Genomic DNA, 20,558 nt, shown 5'->3' on the forward strand with positions numbered 1-20,558 from the left:
CCCAGCCCTATAACATCCCCCCTGCCCCATAACTATCCCCCCCAGCCCCACAATTGCACCCCAGCCCCACAACTGGACCCCATAACTGTCCCCCCAGCCCCACAACTACCCCGCCAGTCCCATAACTGCCCCCCCAGCCCCACAACTACCCCGCCAGCCCCATAACTGTCCCCCCCAGCCCCATAAATGCCCCCCCAGCCCCATAACTTCCCTCCTACCCCATAACTGGACCCCTATAACTGCCCCCCCAGCCCCATAACTACCCTGCCAGCCCCATAAACTGTCCCCCCAGCCCCATAACTTCGCTCCTATCCCATAACTGGACCCCTATAACTGCCCCCCCCAGCCCCACAACTGCCCCCCTCAGCCCCATAACTGCCCCCCCAGCCCCATAACTTCCCTCCTACCCCATAACTGCGCCCCAGCCCCACAACTACCCCCCCCATAATTGCGCCCCCAGCCCCACAACTGCCCCCCCAGCCCCACAACTGCCCCCCCCAAACCTGCCCCATAGTCCTGAACACCCCAAACCAACCCCCCCCCGCCCCCCCATTCCTGTCCCCCAAACCTGCCCCCCATTCATTCCTGTACCCCCCCAACCTGCCCCCCAGCTCCTGCCCCACATAGAACTGACCCCCAGACTCGTCCCCCCCACAGACCTGCCCCATAGACACCCCCCCCCTCCCCCCGCCCCGGACGCCTGGGTTCCCCGGCCGGGCCCGCGCTCACCTGCCGTACCGAGCGGAGCCGAGCCGGCCCGAGTGGAGCCGAACGGAGCCGAACCGGCCCGAGGGGGAGCCGAGTGGAGCCGAACCCGCCCGAACGTCCCCCGAGCGCCGCCGAACCGGCCCGAGCGCCGCCGAACCGAACCCGAACGCCCCCGAGCGCCGCCGAACCGACCTGAGTGGAGCCGAACGGAGCCGAACCGGCCCGAGCGCCGCCGAACCGGCCCGAGCGGAGCCGAACGGAGCCGAACCGACCCGAGCGGAGCCGAACGGAGCCGAACGGAGCCGGCAGGTGCCGAGTGGCTGCGGCACCACCTGCTGCCGCCAGGGGGCGCGAAGTGGGGGGGGAATCCCTATAGGGGGTCCCTGGGTCGGGGGGGGGGGATCTATAGGGGTCCCTATGGGGGGGTCCTTGTGGATGGTCCTTAAGGGGGTAAGAACTGGGGGGGGGGGTACCGGGCTAGGGGGGTTCCTATATAGGGGGTTCCTATGGGAATGGGGGATACACCTATAGGGGTGGTGGGTGGGAGCACCTATAGGTAGGGGATGCCTATGGGGAGGTGGGGGTCCCTATGGGGAGGGCAGCTGTATAGGGCTCACCGCTATATGGGGTCACCTATGGGGGGGGCGCCTATGGGAGGGGGGATCCTGTGGGATGGGGGATTCCCCTATAGGGGTTCCCTGGGGTGTGTGGGGGGTGGTACCTATAGAGGGTCCCTATGGGGAGAGGAGGGGGCATCTATGGGTGCGTGTCGCCATATGGGGGGTCCCTATGGGTGGGGGGGATGGGGGGGGCAGGGGGATCCCCCATAGGGTCCATATAGTGTGGGGGCGTGCCCTATAGGGCGCTCCCTATAGGGTGGGAGGTGGCCCCTATGGGGTGGGAGGGGCAATGGGCGTGGCCGCTATGGGGCGGGGGGGGCGCCTATGGGGGGCGTGGCCAGTGAGAAGGCGGGATGGGGGGGCGGGGCTTTTTCTTGGGGGCGTGGCCAATTAGAGGCAGGATCGGGGCGGGGCTGGGGGGTGTGGCCAATGAGAGGGGCGGGATGGGGGTGGGGCTTCCCGGGGGGGGCTGTAGCCAATGAGAGAGCAGGAGCACTCGGGGGGGAGTGGCTTCCAGATGGGGGTGTGGCCAATGAGAGGGCGGGATGGGGGCGGAGCTTTACCCATGGGGCGTCACCAATGGGGGGCGGGGCTTTCCCCGGGGCGTGGCCAATAAGAGGCAGGATAGGGGCGGGGCTTGGGGGACGTGGCCAATGAGAGGACGGGATGGGGGTGGGGCTTCCCGGGGGAGGACTGTAGCCAATGAGAGAGCGGGATCACTCGGTGGGAGTGGCTTCCAGATGGGGGCGTGGCCAATTAGAGGGCGGGATGGGGGGCGGGGCTTTACCCATGGGGCGTCACCAATGAGGGGCGGGGCTTTTCCCTGGGGCGTGGCCAATGATTGGGGCGGGGGGGGGCGTGGCCAAGCAGGGAGGCGGGGCTTTGGGGCAGCCAAAGTCACGTGACTCCCCCCCCTCCCCCCCCCTTTTCCCCCGCCCCTCCCCCCCCCCCTTGCACACTCATTAAACACGCGGGGGGGGGGGAGGGGCTGTTTCTCCGACACTTTATATTTGCAAAGAAAACCCGACGATTAATTAATGAACGACTCGTTAATTACACCCGCAGCTCTATACATGGGGGGGGGAGGGGGGAAGGGGGCGGGGCGTAGCGGGGGGAGGGGCAGCGGCAGCGCGGGTGGGGGGGAAGGGGCACGAGTCTCCCTTTTGGGGGGGGCGGGGAGAGGGGGGGCTCGGACGCCTGGGTCCCTTCCGGGGCGGGGGGAGGGGGCGCCCGGACGCCTGGGTCCATTGGTGGGATGTTGGGGGGCAATTAAGGGGCGGGGGCAATTAAAGCCGCGGGGGGGGGGGTAATTAAATCCGGAGGTGGGGGGGAATTAAATCCGAGTGGGGGGTAATTAAACCCGGGTGGGGGGTAATTAAGCCCGGGGAGGGGTAATTAAGCCCGGGTGGGGGGTAATTAAACCCGGGGGGGGGGGTAATTAAACCCGGGGAGGGTAATTAAGCCTGGGGGGAGTTAATGAAGCCCGGGGTGGGAGCCCGGGGTGGGGTAATTAGAGCCCCCTCCCCCCAGTGAAGGCTCCTCCCCCCCCCGGGGTCACAGTGTCTCTGGGGGTTCCCCCCTCCCCCCCCCGGGGGGACCCAGGCGTCCGAGTGCTCCCCCCTCCTCCTCCCGCCATGGAGGAGGAGGGGACCCAGGCGTCCGGGATGGGCGGGGGAGGAGGAGGGGGGAGGGGGGGGGGGGGGCACTGGAAGACATTCGTGTGATTGGTCGTTGCCTCGGGGAGGGGGCGGGGCCTGGGGGGGCGGGGCGAGGCCGCGACACGTGAGCCCTTAGAGACGGCGCGAGGCCGGGGGGGCGGAGCATGCGGGGGGCGGGGCCACGGGAGAGGGCGGGGCCACTTGAGAGGGGAGGCCCCGGGGGGCGGGGCCACGTGAGAGGGGCGGGGTCACGCGAGAGGGGCGGGCCCGGGGGCGGCGCCACGTGGGAGGGCGGGGGCAAGGGAGGGGGCGGGACCACGCGAGGGGGCGTGGCCACTTGGGAGGGGCGGGGCCACGCGAGAGGGGCGGGGCCACTTAGGAGGGGCGGGCCCGGGGGCGGGGCCACGTTGGGGACGGGGCCACTGGAGGGCGCGGGGCCACGTGGGACAGGTGGGCCCGGGGGCGGGGCCACGTGGGAGGGGCGGGGCCACGTGGGACGGGTGGGCATGGGGGCGGGGCTACCGGAGGGGGCGTGGCCACGTTGGAAGAGTGGACCCGGGGGCGGGGCCACGGGAGGGGGCGGGGCCACGTGGGAGGGGCAGGGCCACTTGGGACGGGTGGGCCCGGGGGCGGGGCCACGTGGAGACGGGCGGGAACACGTGTGCACGGTGACACGTGTGCACGGGGACAAGTGGGGGGGAGGTGGGCGCGTGTGCAAGGGCCACGTGTGCAAGGCCACGTGAGTGTGTGAGAGGCACGTGTGCAAAGGGCCACGTGTGTGCGTGTATATGGGGGGTGCGTGTGCAAGGGCCACGTGTGCAAGGCGTGTGTGCACACTCATGTCCTGTTGCACACTCATGTCCCGTTGTAGATGATGCTGTTTGCACGTCTGTGTCCCGTGCACACTCGTGTCCCATTGCACACTCATGTCCCATTGCAGACGATGCTGTTTGCACGTCTGTGTCCCGTTGCACACTCGTGTCCCATTGCACACTCATGTTCCATTGCAAGATGATGCTGTTTGCACGTCTGTGTCCTGTTGCACACTCATGTCGTGTTGCACACTCATGTCCCATTGCAGATGATGCTGTTTGCACACTCATGTCCTGTTGCACACTCATGTCTTGTTGCACACTCATTTCTTATTGCACGTCCCTGTCCCATTGCAGATGATCTTGTTTGCACGTCTATGTCCCGTTACACACTCATGTCCCGTTGTAGATGATGCTACTTGCACATCTATATCCTGTTGCACACTCGTATCCCATTGCACGTCTGTGTTCCGTTGCACACTCGTGTCCCATTGCACACTCATGTCCCATTGCAGATGATGCTGTTTGCACTTCTGTGTCCCATTGCACACTCATGTCCCGTTGCAGATGATGCTGTTTGCATGTCTATGTCCTGTTGCACACTTGTGTCCCATTGCACACTCATGTCCTGTTGCACACTCGTGTCCCATTGCAGATGATGCTGTTTGCACACTCGTGTCCCATTGCACACTCAGTTCCCGTTGCACACTCATGTCTCATTGCAGATGATGCTGTTTGCACGTCTGTGTCTCATTGCACACTCATGTCCCGTTGCACACTCATTTCCCATTGCACGTCTATGTCCCATTCAGATGCTGTTTGCACACTCGTGTCCCATTGCACACTCAGTTCCCGTTGCACACTCATGTCCCACTGCAGATGATGCTGTTTGCACATCTATGTCCTGTTGCACACTTGTGTCCCGTTGCACGCCTAGGTCCCTTTGCACACTCATGTCCTGTTGCACACTCATGTCCCATTGCAGATGATGCTGTTTGCACACTCAGTTGCCCTTGCACACTCATGTCCCATTGCAGATGATGCTGTTTGCACGTCTGTGTCCTGTTGCACACTCGTGTCCCATTGCACACTCATGTCCCATTGCAGATGATGCTGTTTGCACGTCTATGTCCTTTTGCACACTCGTGTCCTGTTGCACACTCGTGTCCTGTTGCACATCTGTGTCCCGTTGCACACTCGTGTCCCATTGCACACTCTTGTCCCATTGCACACTCATGTCTCATTGCAGATGATGCTGTTTGCACGTCTGTGTCCCATTGCACACTCATGTCCCGTTGCACACTCATTTCCCATTGCACGTCTATGTCCCATTCAGATGCTCTTTGCACACTCGTGTCCCATTGCACACTCAGTTCCCGTTGCACACTCATGTCCCATTGCAGATGATGCTGTTTGCACACTCATGTCCCGTTGCACACTCGTGTCCTGTTGCACACTCGTGTCCTGTTGCACGCCTATGTCCCGTTGCACACTCACAGGGTGACCCCAATGGGGTGTCCCCGTGTCCCCAATGGGGGTGTCCCCAATGGGGTGTCCCCACGGGTGTCCCCACGTTCTCCCGTGGGTGTCCCCATCACCTCTCCATGAAGAGCCGCAGCACCCCCAGGTGGGTCCAGGGGTGTCCCCACGTTGTCCCACGGGTGTCCCCACGTTCTCCCGTGGGTGTCCCCATCACCTCTCCAGGAAGAGCCGCAGCACCCAGTCCATGTCCCCACGGGGTCCCCGTGTCCCCAGTGGGAGTGTCCGTGGGTGTCCCCATGTCCCCAGTGGGGTGTCCCACGGGTGTCCCCATCACCTCTCCAGGAACATCCTCAGCGCCCCCAGGTGGCTCCGGGGATGTCCCCACGTTGTCCCACGCGTGTCCCGTGGGTGTCCCCATCACCTCTCCAGGAAGAACCGCAGCGCCCCCATGGAGGTCCAGAGTGTCCCCAATGGTGTCCGTGGGTGCCCCCACATTCTCCCGTGGGTGTCCCCATCACCTCTCCAGGACCATCTTGAGCGCCCCCAAGTGGCTCCGCGGGGGGTGTCCCCACGTTGTCCCACGCGTGTCCCCATCACCTCTCCAAGAAGAACCGCAGCGCCCCTAGTGGGGTCCAGGGTGTCCCCAATGGTGTCCGTGGGTGCCCCCACGTTCTCCCGTGGGTGTCCCCATGGAGGTCCGGGGTTTCCCCATGTCCCCACGTTCTCTCGTGGGTGTCCCCATCACCTCTCCAGGAACATCCTGAGCGCCCCCAGGGGTGTCCGGGGATGTCCCCACGTTGTCCCACGGGTGTCCCCACGTTCTCCCGTGGGTGTCCCCATCACCTCTCAAGGAACATCCTCAGCGCCTCCAGGTGGCTCCGGGGATGTCCCCACGTTGTCCCACGGGTGACCCCATGGAGGTCCGGGGTGTCCCCATGTCCCCACGTTCTCCCGTGGGTGTCCCCATCACCTCTCCAGGAACATCTTGAGCACCCCCAGGGTTGTCCGGGGATGTCCCACGCGTGTCCCGTGGGTGTCCCCATCACCTCTCCAGGAAGAGCCGCAGCGCCCCCAGTGGGGTCCAGAGTGTCCCCAATGGTGTCCGTGGGTGCCCCCACGTTCTCCCGTGGGTGTCCCCATCACCTCTCCAAGAAGAACCGCAGCAGCGCCCCCAAGTGGCTCCGCGGGGGGAGTGTCCCCACGTTGTCCCACGCGTGTCCCCATCACCTCTCGAGGAAGAGCCGCAGCGCGCGGTCGATGTTCATGCGGTGCCCCACGCGTGTCACGCCCAGGTCGATATAATCCTCCTTGGTGAGCGCGGGCAGGTGGGACCCGTCGATCTCGTTGTGCAGGAAACGAGCCCGGTGCTCCCCCAAATTTAAATACTCCAACCAGTCCGCCACGTCGAATTTGCTCCAAAAAGCCAAGGGTTTCGCCCCAAAAGGCTTATCCGGGGGGGAGGGGGGGGGCGGGTGGGGGATAAAGAGCGGGAGGGGGGGGGGAGGTCCGGGAATCCCCCCCCTCCCCCTCCCCCGCGAAATTCAAGGAAGCCGCCGTAAAGTGGCGGGGTTGGGAGGGTGGGTAAGGATGCGGGGCGAGGGGCGGGGCTTCCACGGCGCTCCGTGGGGAGGGGGGCGGGGCTAGGCGCGCGACGGAGGGGGGGGCGGATGTCTAACCCTTCCCCCACCCCTACGCCGACCCCCACTAATGTGGGTTTAGGGGGAGGGGGGGGCCAGCTGGGGAAAAGGGAGGGGGAGGGTTTGGGGAGCTGGGTAAAGGGGGAGGGGCCGTGGGGTCCGGGAGCCTGTTGGGGGGGGGGAAGGGGGGAAGGAGGGGGTTAGTGGGGGGGTTGGGGGGGGTGGGTGTAATGGGGGGTAATGGGTGTGATGGGTGCGAACCCTCCCCCCCCCAATAATGTGTAATGGGTGTGATGGGTGCGACCCCCCCCTCCAATAATGTGTAATGGGTGCGATGGGTGCGACCCCCCCCTCCCCAGCAGGTGAAATGGGTGCGACCCCCCCCCCCATAAATGTGCAATGGGTGTGATGGGTGTGATGGGTGCAACCCCTCCCCCCAATAATGTGCAATGGGTGCGATGGGTGCGACCCCCCCCAATAAATGTGCAATGGGTGCGACCCCCCCCAATAACCCATGCAATGGGTGCGATGGGTGCGACCCCCCCCATAAATGTGCAATAGGTGCGATGGGTGCGACCTCCCCCCCAGCAGGTGCGATGGGTGCAATTGGGTGCAATGGGTGCGACCCCCCCCCCCCAATAACACGTGCAATGGGTGCAATGGGTGCGACCTCCGCCCCCAATAACATGTGCAATGGGTGCGATGGGTGCGACCCCCCCCTCCAATAACCCGTGCAATGGGTGCAATGGGTGCGACCCCCCCCAGCAGGAGCGATGGGTGCGACCCCCCCCAATAACACGTGCAATGGGTGCGATGGGTGCGATGGGTGCGACCCCCCCCCTCCAATAACTCGTGCAATGGGTGCAATGGGTGCGACCCCCCCCAATAACCCGTGCAATGGGTGCGATGGGTGCGATGGGTGCGACCCCCCCCAATAACCCGTGCAATGGGTGCGATGGGTGCGACCCCCCCCCAATAACCCATGCAATGGCTGCGACCCCCCCCAATAAATGTGCAATGGGTGCAACAGCCCCCCCCGTGAAATGGGTGGATTGGTCCAATATGTGCAATGGGTGCGACCCCCCCCGCCCCAAAAAACATGTGCAATGGGTGCGATGGGTGCGACCCCCCCCCCCAATAACAGGTCCAATGGGTGCAATGGGTGTGATGGGTGCGACCCCCCCCAATAACACGTGCAATTGGTGCAATGGGTGCGACCCCCCCCAAATAACATGTGCAATGGGTGCAATGGGTGCGACCCCCCCCCAATAAATGTGCAATGGGTGCAATGGGTGCGACCCCCCCCCAATAATATGTGCAATGGATGCAATGGGTGCGATGGGTGCGACCCCCCCCCAATAACCTGTGCAATGGATGCAATGGGTGCAATGGGTGCGACCCCCCCCCAAAAATGTGCAATGGGTGCGACCCCGCCTCCCCATAAATGTGCAATGGGTGTGATGGGGGGTAATGGGGTGCGATGGGTGCGACCCCTCCCCAATAACCTGTGCAATGGATGCAATGGGTGCAATGGGTGCGACCCCCCCCAAAAATGTGCAATGGGTGCGACCCCGCCTCCCCATAAATGTGCAATGGGTGTGATGGGGGGTAATGGGTGCGATGGGTGCGACCCCTCCCCAATAACATGTCCAATGGGTGCAATGGGTGTGATGGGTGCGACCCCCCCCAATAATATGTGCAATGGATGCAATGGGTGCAATGGGTGCGACCCCCCCAAATAACATGTGCAATGGGTGCGATGGGTGCGACCCCCTCAACATGTGCAATGGGTGCAAACCCCTCCCAAGCAGGTGCGATGGGTTCGACCCCCCCAATAACATGTGCAATGGGTGCGATGGGTGCGACCCCCCCAACATGTGCAATGGGTGCAACCCCCCCCCAAGCAGGTGCGATGGGTTCGACCCCCCCCAACAACTTGTGCAATGGGTGCGATGGGTGGGACCCCCCCCAATAACCCGTGCAATGGGTGCGATGGGTGCGACCCCCCCCCAATAACATGTGCAATGTGTGCGATGGGTGCGACCCCCTCCCCAATAACATGTGCAATGGGTGCAATGGGTGCGACCCCCCCCCAATAACCCATGCAATGGTTGCGATGGGTGCAATGGGTGCGACCCCCCCCAATAACACGTGCAATGGGTGCAATGGATGCGACCCCCACCCAATATGTGCAATGGGTGCGACCCCCCCCCAATAACATGTGCAATCGGTGCAATGGGTGCGACCCCCCCCAATAACATGTGCAATGGGTGCAAACCCCCTCCCCCAAGCAGGTGCAATGGGTTCGACCCCCCCCAATAACTTGTGCAATGGTGCGATGGGTGCGACTCCCCCCCAATAACATGTGCAAATGGGTGCAATGGGTGCGACCCCCCCAATAACATGTGCAATGGGTGCAAGCCCCCCCCCCCCAAGCAGGTGCAATGGGTTCGACCCCCCCCAATAACTTGTGCAATGGGTGCGATGGGTGCGACTCCCCCCCAATAACATGTGCAATGGGTGCAATGGGTGCGACTCCCCCCAATAACATGTGCAATGGGTGCGATGGGTGCGACCCCCCCCATAAATGTGCAATAGGTGCGATGGGTGCGACCCCCCCGCAGCAGGTGCGATGGGTGCAACTGGGTGCAATGGGTGTGACTCCCCCCCAATAACCCGTGCAATGGGTGCGACCCCCCCCAATAACAGGTCCAATGGGTGCAATGGGTGTGATGGGTGCGACCCCCCCAAATAACATGTGCAATGGGTGCGATGGGTGCGACCCCCCCAACATGTGCAATGGGTGCAATGGGTCCGACCCCCCCCCAATAACACGTGCAATGGGTGCAATGGGTGCAGCACCGCCCCCCCCCCCGTACCCCCCCCCAATATCCCCGTGCCCCCCCCCCTACCTGTGTCTCCCCTCCGCCCCCCCCCGGGGCCAGAAGCCGCTTCCCACTCCGCTTCCGACTCCGCTTCCGACTCCGCTTCTGTCGTCCCAACTCTCGCTTCGCCGCCCCGCCCCCCCCCCCAATTCTCCCCCCCCCACCCCCACCCCGCCCCCCCCAATCCCTCGGGGGCCGCCCTCCCCCCCCCCTCCCCGCGCCGCCCTCGCTCTGCTCCTCTCCCCCCCCCCCCTCCCACGCTCCCCCCCCCCACCCCCTCCAATAAGGGGGCGCAGAGCGGGGGGGGCCCCTCTCCCCCCCCCCCCTCGGGGGGGTGGTCGCTGCTGCTCCGACTGTCGATCTCCTCGATCCCCGAATCCGTCACCACTTCGGCCCCTTCGTGGGTGGGTGGTGGTGGTGGGATAACCCCGTGGGGCCCCCCCCCCACGGCTCGTCACGGGTGGGGGACCCTGCGTTAACGTGGCCACTTCGCTGTCGTACGACGTGAGGCTGGAAGCGGCCGAATCGCCCACGGTTTGGTGGGGTGGGGGGGGGGTGTGGGGGGGGGGTCCTTCGTGGGGGGGTCCCTCGTGGGGTCCTTCGAAGCTGTTGGCGAACTCCAGTGGGGGGGGTAAAGGCTCGGCCAATAGGAGCTCGTCGTCCCCCCCGTCTAAAGAAGGGGCGGGGGGGGGTAAAGCTAATAGCCCCGCCCCCCCGCCCCCCCCCCCCCGCCTCGGCGAATCGAACCCGCAGCTCTAAACGGGTTTCGGGGGGTTGGGGGGGAGCACCCCCCACCCCCCCCCCAACCCAATTTGGGGAGGGGGAGAAGGATGGGACGCGGCGGGGGCTGGAGGGGGGTTGTTTGGGGTGGTGGGGGGGGGCGGTTTTGGAAAGGGTGGGGGGAGCGATTTGAAGTGGGGAGACCCCCCCCACACCCCCCCCCATCCCCAATTGGAGCGACCCCCCCAACGGGAGGTGAGGCCCCCCCCCCAGCGGCACGTGCGCCGCCCCCCCCAATTGCAGCGACCCCCCCCCTCCTAAGGGCACGTGGGGCGACACCCCCAAGGGCACGTGGGGCGACACCGCCCCCCCCACCCCCCCCCCTAATTGCAACGGGGAAACCCCCCCGAAGGGAACGTGGGACCCCCCCCCTAATTGCAACGCCGAACCACCCCCCCCCCCCCAGCGGCACGTGGGCCCCCCCCCCCTAATTGCAACGCCGCCACCCCCCCCCCACCCAAAGGCATCGTGGCCGCCCCCCCGAACCCCCCCTTGCAACCCCCCCCTCCCCCCCCCCCCACCATGTGCGCCAAGGGGGGGGCGACGCCGGGGGGGGGAGGGGCGGCGCTTACGCTGCTAAACGCGCTGCCCCCCCCCCCCACCCCCCCCACCCCCCCCCCCCACGGTAACCCCGGGGGAACCCCCCCCCTTCCCCTCCCCCCCCCGCTGCAAACAGCCCCTCATCGATACTCTTAGAGTGACGTAAGCGCGGGGGGGGCGCCCCCAACCCCCCCCCAATTCCCCCCATTCCCCCCCCCACCTCCTCATCCTCCTCCGTAGACAGAAAAAGGGCGGAGCGTCTCCCCCCCCCCAAAATCCCCACCCCCCCCCAATCCCTTCGCCCCGCCCCCACCAGCGCCGCCCCGAATTGTGACGTAAAATCCAACGCCTGGGGGGGCGGGGCCGAGCTGGGGGAGGGGGGGGAGGTATGACCCCCCCCCCCCCCAACACCACCCGGGGGGGGTGGGGCTTCCCCCCCCCCCATCCCCCCCCCGCCCCCCCCCCCCCTCGGCTTCCAAACTGCTCCCCCGGCTGCTGCGGCCGCTGCTGCTGGTGGACGGAGCTTTGACCACAATGGTGGGGATGGGGATGGAGCTCTTATCCGCCCCCCCCCCACCCCCCCCCACCCCAAAACCCCGCCCCCCCCCCCACCACCCCCCCCACTACCCCCCCCCTCCTCCACTTTGGTCTGTTTGACCAGCGGCCCCTTGCGGCGAAGCGGTTTTGGGGGTCCCCCCCCCCCCCCCGCACCACCCCCAACCCCCCCCCTTGCTACGTTGTACAAGCGCCATGGGGCCCCCCCTGCAGGGCTCACCCCCCCTCCCCCCCCCCCCCACCCCACGGGGTGGGGGAGGGGCGGGGCTGCTGAATGGGGGTTCGGGGGGGGAGGTGGTGGGGGGAGGGGGGATGTCGTCGGACCCCGGAACCGAGAGGCTGCGGCTGAATTTCCCGCTGGGGGGGGCCAGGAAGGGTTTGTCCTCCTCTGGGGCACCTGGATGGGGATGGGGGAATGGGGGGGGGGGTGAGGGACCCAGGCGTCCGGGGGACCCAGGGGTCCAGGGGACCCAGGGGTCCGGGGGGTCAGTACCCCCAAGAAGGGACCCAGGCGTCTGGGGGACCCAGGCGTCCGGGAGACCCATCATCACTCAAGGGGGGACCCAGGCATCTGGGGAACCCAGGCGTCCGGGGGGCCAATACCCCCAAGAGGGGACCCAGGCGTCCGGGAGACCCATCATCCCTCAATGGGGGACCCAGGGGTCCAGGGGACCCAGGCGTCCGAGGAGCCAATACCCCAAAGAGGGGACCCAGGCGTCCGGGACACCCATCATCCCTCAAGGGGGACCCAGGCGTCCGGGAGACCCAGGCGTCCGGGACACCCATCATCCCTCAATGGGGGACCCAGGCGTCCGGGAGATCCAGGGGTCCAGGGGACCCAGGCATCCGGGACACCCATCATCACTCAAGAGGGGACCCAGGCGTCCGGGAGACCCATCATCCCTCAAGAGGGGACCCAGGCGTCCGGGGGAGCCCTTACCACCCCCCCTCGCCCCCACCCTCCCCAGGGGACCCAGGCGTCCGGCACCCACCGATGGATTTCTGGCGCAGCATCAGCCCGTGGGGGGGCCCGGGGGGCAGGAAGGGTCGGTCGAACCCCCCCGGCCCCATTCGGTGCGGCTCGAAGGGGCCCTGGGCGGGGGGAGGGGGGGGTCAGGGGACCCAGGCGTCCGGGAACCCCAATACCCCCCCCAAAGAGGGACCCAGGCGTCCGGGAACCCCAATAACCCTCCAAGAGGGACCCAGGCGTCCGGGAGCCACCCCCCATCAAGAGGGACCCAGGCGTCCGGGAGCCCCAAACCCCCCAAGAGGGACCCAGGTGTCCGGGAACCCCAACCCGACCCCAAGGAGGGACCCAGGCGTCCGGGAGCCCCAATACCCCCCCAGAGGGACCCAGGCGTCCAGGAACCCCAACACCCCCCCAAGAGGGACCCAGGCGTCCGAGAGCCACCCCCCCCCACCCAGGGACCCAGGCATCCGGGACCCTCTCTCCTTCTCCGCTCCCCGCCCCCCCCCCCCACCCAGAGGGACCCAGGCGTCCGGCTCCCCCCACCCCATAAGGACTGGGGTCTTCCCCTCCCCAACCACCCCAACCAAAAGGGACCCAGGCGTCCGGGAACCCCAATCCCCGCCCCCCAGGGACCCAGGCGTCCGGGGGACCCACCTCGGGGCTGAAGAAGCCCTTGGGGCGGGTTTTGCCCAGGGGGGGCAGGGGGGGCCCCGGCCCCTCCCCCGCGCTGATGCTCTGTTGGGCGGCCGCCAAAATCTCGTCCAGTTTGTCTAAGGGGGGGGGACGGGGGACCCAGGCGTCCGGGAGGGACCCAGGTGTCCGGGAGAGACCCCCCCCCCCCATCCAACCACTGGGGGAGAGACCCCAACCCCCCCACCCAATAACTCAGCGGACCCAGGCGTTCGGGAGGGACCCAGGCGTCCGGGAGGGATCCCACCCTCCAACCAAAGGGACCCAGGCGTCCGGGAGGGACCTCACCCCCCCAGCCCAACCCTCAGGGGACCCAGGTGTCCGGGAGGGACCCCCACCCCCAACCCACCCCCCCAGGGGACCCAGGCGTCCGGGAGGGACCCCCACCCCCAACCCACCCCCCCAGGGGACCCAGGCGTCCGGGAGGGACCCAGGCATCCGGGAAGGACCTCCAACCACCCAGGGGACCCAGGCGTCCGGGAGGGACCCCCACTCCCCACTCCCCCACCAAAGGGACCCAGGCGTCCGGGAGGGACCCAGGCGTCCGGGGGCCCCCCACCCCTTACTCAGCGCCATCTGATAAACCGTTCGCTTCTTCTCGGTGGCCGAGGGGGGGTCAAAATCTGATTGGGGGGCAAGGGGGGGGGTGAGTGTGCAAGGGCCGTGCAAGGCTTGCACGAGGGCGCAACGGGTGTGCAAGGGCTGGCACATGCAATAAAGGTGCAAGGGCTGGGAGCCTTGCACGAGGAGCGTAATGAGTGTGCAAGGGCTGGGGGTGCAAGGTATGAGTGTGCAAGGGCCGTGCAAGGCTTGCACGGGGGTGCAATGAGTGTGCAAAGGGGTCCGAGGGGTGTGCAAGGGCTGTGTAGTTTACGCAGGGGTGCAATGAGTGTGCAAGGGTCGTGCAAGGCTTGCACTGGAGCGCAATGAGTGTGCAAGGGGGTGATTGTGCAAGGGGGTTTGATTGTGCAAGGGGGGGTGGTTGTGCAAGGGGTTGATTGTGCAAGGGGGTGATTGTGCAAAGGGGAGTGAGTGTGCACGAGGGTGAGTGTGCAAGGGGATGACTGTGCAAGGGGGGTGATTGTGCAAGGGTGTGATTGTGCAAGAGGTGATTGTGCAAAGAGGGTGATTGTGAACAGGGGTGATTGTGCAAGGGGGTGATTGTGCATGAGGGGATTGTGCAAGAGGGTGATAGTGCAAGGAGGCTTTGATTGTGCAAGGGGGGGTGATTGTGCAAGGGGGGTGATTGTGCAATGGAGGTTAATTGTGCACGGCGGGTGAGTGTGCACAGGGGATGATTGATTGTGCAAGGGGGGGTGATTGTGCACAGGAGTGATTGTGCAATGGAGGTTGATTGTGCAAGGGGGGTGATTGTGCAAGAGGATTTGAGTGTGCAAGATGGTGATTGTGCAGTGGAGGTTGATTGTGCAAGGGGGGTGATTGTGCAAGGGGGTTTGAGTGTGCAAGATGGTGATTGTGCAATGGAGGTTGATTGTGCAAGGGGGGTGATTGTGCAAGGGGGTTTGAGTGTGCAAGATGGTGATTGTGCAATGGAGGTTGATTGTGCAAGGGGGGGTGAGTGTGCAAAGTGGGGGGGTGAGTGTGCACTCACCACTGCGTTTCTTCCAGGGCGAGACTGGGGGGGAGGGAGGGGAGGGGGGAACACGGGGTCAAATGGGGTCAAGTTCAAGGTCAAGTTCAAGGTCAAAGGCAACACGGTGGGGGGGGGGAGACCAGGACACCCCCCTCCTCCCCCCCCCCCCCCCAAATACGGCCCATCCCCCACACTCACCCTTCTCCACTGCACGGCCGGTGGGGGGGGGGAGAGGGGGGGAGGGGTCAGAGGTCAAAGGTCAGAAATAACCCCCAATATGTCACCCCCAACCTACCCACCCATGGACCCAGGCGTCCGGGAGATTCCGCTCCCCCCCCCCCGCCCCATCCAGGGACCCAGGCGTCCGGGACCCCCCCCCATTGACCCATTGACCCAGGACCCCCACCCGTGGACCCAGGCGTCCGGGACCCCCCACCCATTGACCCATTGACCCAGGACCCCCACCCGTGGACCCAGGCGTCCGGGACCCCCCACCCATTGACCCATTCACCCATTGACCCAGGACCCCCACCCATGGACCCATTGACCCGGGACCCCCACCCATGGACCCAGGCGTCCGGGACCCCCCACCCATTGACCCACGACCCCCACCCGTGGACCCAGGCGTCCGGGACCCCCCACCCATTGACCCAGGACCCTCACCCATGGACCCAGGCGTCCGGGACCCCCCACCCATTGACCCATTGACCCATTGACCCACGACCCCCACCCGTGGACCCAGGCGTCCGGGACCCCCACCCATGGACCCAGGCGTCCGGGACCCCCCACCCATTGACCCATTGACCCAGGACCCCCACCCACGGACCCAGGCGTCCGGGACCCTCCACCCATTGACCCAGGACCCCCACCCATGGACCCAGGCGTCCGGGACCCCTCCCTCACCCATCTCCTCCAGCTCTGACGTCATCGACTTGGAGCGCAGGGAAATGGCGGGAGCCGGGAGGCGCCGTGGGGGAGGGGGCGCGGCTGGGGGGGCGGGGTCAGCGAGACACGCCCAGGGACCCAGGCGTCCGGGAGATCCCACTCCCCCCACACAGGGACCCAGGCGTCCGGGACCTCCCATTGCCCCAGGACCCCCACCCATGGACCCAGGCGTCCGGGACCCCCATTGACCCAGGACCCCCACCCATGAACCCAGGATCCCCCATGGACCCAGGACCCCCACCCAGGGACCCAGGCGTCCGGGACCCCCATGGACCCAGGACCCCCACCCAGGGACCCAGGCATCCGGGACCCCCTATTGACCCAGGACCCCCACCCATGGACCCAGGAGCCCCACCCATGGACCCAGGCGTCCGGGACCCCCCACCCATGGACCCAGGACCCCCACCCATGGACCCAGGCGTCCGAGACCCCCATTGACCCAAGACCCCCACCCAGGGACCCAGGCATCCGGGACCCCCACCCATTGATCCAGGACGCCCACCCATGGACCCAGGCGTCCGGGACCCCCCACCCATGGACCCAGGACCCCCACCCATTGATCCAGGACACCCACCCATGGACCCAGGCGTCCGGGACCCCCCACCCATGGACCCAGGACCCCCACCCAGGGACCCAGGCGTCCGGGACCCCCATGGACCCAGGACCCCCAATGGATCTACGACCCCCATGGACCCAGGCGTCCGGGACCCCCTATTGACCCAAGACCCCCGCCATGGACCCAGGACCCTCAATGGATCTACGACCCCCAGGGACCCAGGCGTCCGGGACCTCCCATTGCCCCAAGACCCACACCAAGGGACCCAGGCGTCCGGGACCCCCACCCATTGATCCAGGACGCCCACCCATGGACCCAGGCGTCCGGGACCCCCCACCCATGGACCCAGGACCCCCACCCATTGATCCAGGACGCCCACCCATGGACCCAGGCGTCCGGGACCCCCCACCCATGGACCCAGGACCCACACCAAGGGACCCAGGCGTCCGGGACCCCCCACCCATGGACCCAGGACCCCCACCCAGGGACCCAGGCGTCCGGGACCTCCATGGACCCAGGACCCCCAATGGATCTACGACCCCCCTGGACCCAGGCATCCGGGACCCCCCATGGACCCAGGACCCCCACCCATGGACCCAGGCGTCCGGGCGGCTCACCGCGCCTCCGCGGCCCCTCGGGCGCCTCCGGGTGCCGCGTCACCATGACGACCTTGACCACCAGGCTGTTCCCGCCCTGCCGGATCATGTTCACCACCTGCCGGTGTCCGACCTTCACCACGTTCTGCCCGTTCACCTGCCGAGACGCACAGCTGGGCACAGCTGGACACAGCTGGAGGACCCCAGACCCAACAGGGCACATCTGGACTCATAGGGATGTGTTTTGATGTGTCTGAGTGCAACAGGACCCATATAGATGCATTGGGACACATCTGGACTTGTTTGGGTATGGCCTGTCACATTGGACACATCTGGATGGGTGGCTTTGTGCACATCTGGATGGGATTGGTTGTAACTGGGCACATCTGGACTCATTTAGACACATCTGGACACATCACACTTGTGCATACACATATGACACATCTGGATGGGTATGGTTGCTATTGGGCACATCTGGACTTAATTAGGTGCCAATGGACACATCACACCTCCTTGATGCACATCTGGATGTGCTCAGACATATCTGGTCACATCAGAACACCTACAGATGCATCGGGACACATCTGGACTTCTTTTGGACACATCTGGATGGGTTTGGATATAACTGGGCAAATCTGCACACCTCACACTTTGCGTATGCACATCTGGATACATATTAACACCTATGGTCACATCTGGATGTGTCTCGACGTGTCAGGGCTCATCGAGACCCATATAGACGCATTGGAACACATCTGGATGGGCGCTGTTGTGATATGGCACCTCTGGACTCATATAGACTCATCACACCTGTGTAAGCACATCTGGATACATCTTGTCTCATACTCTGACATCTGGTCACATCTGGATGTGATCTGACGTGTCTGGTCACATCAGGACCCATACAGATGCATTCAGGACACATCTGGACTTTCCTTGGATATGTCCTGACACATCTAGCCACAGCTGGATGCGTATTGATTGTAATTGGGCACATTTTGACTCATAGGGATGTGTTTCTATGTGTCTGGGTGCAAAAGGACCCATATAGACGCATTTGGGACACATCTGGATGGGCTTGGTTGTAATTGTGCACATCTGGAGTCCTTTAGACACATATGGACACCTCACACCTCTATATGCACATCTGGATTCATCTAGACTCATACTGAATCATCTTGTCACATCTGGATGAGTTTCAACGTGTCTGGGCACATCAGGACCCATATAGACGCGTCCGGACACATCTGGATGGGTTTGGTTGTAATCTGACACACCTGGGCTCATTTAGACATATGTATATATGGATGCATTTGGGCGCAATGGGGGCACATCTGGATTCTTCTGGATGGGTTTTGACGTGTTCTGAGTCTCTATGGTATCTATGGTGTCTATGGGTGTCTATGAGTCTCTATGGTATCTACGGGTATCTGAGTCTCTATGGTATCTATGGGTCTCTATGGGTGTCTATGCGTCTCTATGGTATCTACGGGTGTCTATGAGTCTCTATGGTATCTATGGGTGTCTATGGATGTCTATGGGTCTCTATGGTATCTATGCGTGTCTATAGGTCTCTATGGTATCTACGGCTGTCTATGAGTGTCTATGAGTCTCTATGGTATCTACGGGTGTCTATGAGTCTCTATGGTATCTACGGCTGTCTATGAGTGTTTATGAGTCTCTATGGTATCTACGGGTGTCTATGAGTCTCTACGGTATCTATGGGTGTCTATGAGTCTCTATGGTATCTATGGGAGTCTATGGATGTCTATGGGTCTCTATGGTATCTATGGGTGTCTATGGGTCTCTATGGTATCTATGGGTCTCTATGGGTGTCTATGGGGTCTATGGGTCTCTATGGTATCTATGGGTGTCTATGGGTGTCTATGAGTCTCTATGGTATCTATGGGTGTCTATACGGGTCTATTGGGTCTATGGGTGTCTATGGGTGTCTATGGGTGTCTATGGGGTCTATGGGTCTCTATGGGGTTTTGGGGTGACCTGGGGGTCCCGGGGGGGGGGGGTCTCACCTCAATCAGGAAGTCCCCCATCCTCAGCCCCGCCCTCCAGGCTCTGGGTGGGTATCTATGGGTATCTATGGGTGTCTATGGGTCTCTATGGGTGTCTATGGGGTCTATGGGTGTCTATGGGTCTATGGGTGTCCATGGGGGTCTATGGGTCTCTATGGGTGTCTATGGGTGTCTATGGGGTCTATGGGTGTCTGTGGGTGTCTATGGGTATCTACGGTGTCTATGAGTCTCTATGGTATCTATGGGTGTCTATGGGTCTCTATGGTATCTATGAGTCTCTATGGTATCTATGGTGTCTATGGGTGTCTATGGGTCTCTATGGGGTCTAAGGGTGTCTATGGCTGTCTATGGGGTCTATGGGCATCTATGGTATCTATGGGTCTCTATGGGTGTCTATGTATCTTTATGGTATCTACGGGTGTCTATGAGTCTCTATGGTATCTATGGTGTCTATGGGTGTCTATGTGTATCTATGAGTCTCTATGGTATCTATGGGTGTCTATGGGGGTCTATTGAGTCTATGGGTGTCTATGGGTCTCTATGGGGTTTTGGGGTGACCTGGGGGTCCCGGGGCGGGGGGGGTCTCACCTCAATCAGGAAGTCCCCCATCCTCAGCCCCGCCCTCCAGGCCACGCCCCCCTCGTCCACCGACTCCAGGTACTGCAGCGCGGGGAACGCCGGCGTGGGGGTGAACTCCTCGATGGGCGTCTGCGCTGCGGGGGGGGTCAGCGGCACCCACACCCCCACCCCAAACACCCCCTGACCCCCCAAAACCCCCCTGACCCCCCCTTGGACCCCCCATCCCCCCCTGACCCCCCCAAAACCCCCCTGGACCCCCCTGACCCCCCCCCCACCCACCTGACCCCCCCTGAACCCTCCTTGACCCCCCCACACCCCCCCTGGACCCCCACTGAACCCCCCAAAACCCCCCTGAACCCCCAACATTCTCTGACCCCCACCTGAACACCCTGGGACCCCACAGACCCCCAAAACCCCCCTGACCCCCCCTGGACCCCCAAAAGCCCCCTGAGCCCCCAAAACCCCACAGACTCCCCTGAACCCCCCAACACCCCCCTGACATCCCCTGGACCTCCAATACCCTCCTGAGACCCCAAACTCCCCCTGGACCCCCAATACCCCCCTGACCCCCCAATACTCTCCTGGACCCCCCCAAACCCCCCTGAACCCCCCAGGACCCCACAGACCCCCCTGAACCCCCCAATACCCCCCTGACCCCCCAATACTCTCCTGGACCCCCAACACCCCCATGAACCCCCCTGAACCCCCCAAATGACCCCCCATGACCCTCCAGACCCCCCTGAACCCCCCTGGACCCCCAAAACCCCCCTGAACACCCCAGGACCCCACATACCCCACTGAACCCCCAAAACCCCCCTGAACCCCCAACACTCCCATGACCCTCCAGACCCCCCCTGAGCCCCCCAAATGACTCCCCAAATGACCCCCATGACCCCCCCAATGATCCCCATAATGACCCCA

General features: G+C 64.3%; 1 protein-coding gene across 1 annotated transcript in view; it reads right to left on the reverse strand.

Moving 5' to 3' along the window:
* Positions 1–6,503: 6,503 nt before the first annotated feature.
* SHANK1 (SH3 and multiple ankyrin repeat domains 1) overlaps positions 6,504–20,558 on the reverse strand; it is a gene marked incomplete at both ends in the record, with an annotated part of 39,123 nt that continues 25,068 nt past the window's right edge. The window contains 13 exon segments of the mRNA XM_080361671.1: positions 6,504–6,748; positions 6,751–7,016; positions 10,157–10,557; positions 11,436–11,490; positions 11,537–11,679; positions 11,941–12,074; positions 12,670–12,769; positions 13,302–13,417; positions 13,904–13,960; positions 14,950–14,973; positions 15,835–15,918; positions 17,050–17,185; positions 19,647–19,771. Coding sequence (XP_080217797.1) covers positions 6,504–6,748; positions 6,751–7,016; positions 10,157–10,557; positions 11,436–11,490; positions 11,537–11,679; positions 11,941–12,074; positions 12,670–12,769; positions 13,302–13,417; positions 13,904–13,960; positions 14,950–14,973; positions 15,835–15,918; positions 17,050–17,185; positions 19,647–19,771 — 1,886 coding nt within the window.

Source organism: Nesoenas mayeri, assembly GCF_963082525.1.
Source record: "Nesoenas mayeri genome assembly, chromosome: 36".
Taxonomy (NCBI): Eukaryota; Metazoa; Chordata; class Aves; order Columbiformes; family Columbidae; genus Nesoenas; species Nesoenas mayeri.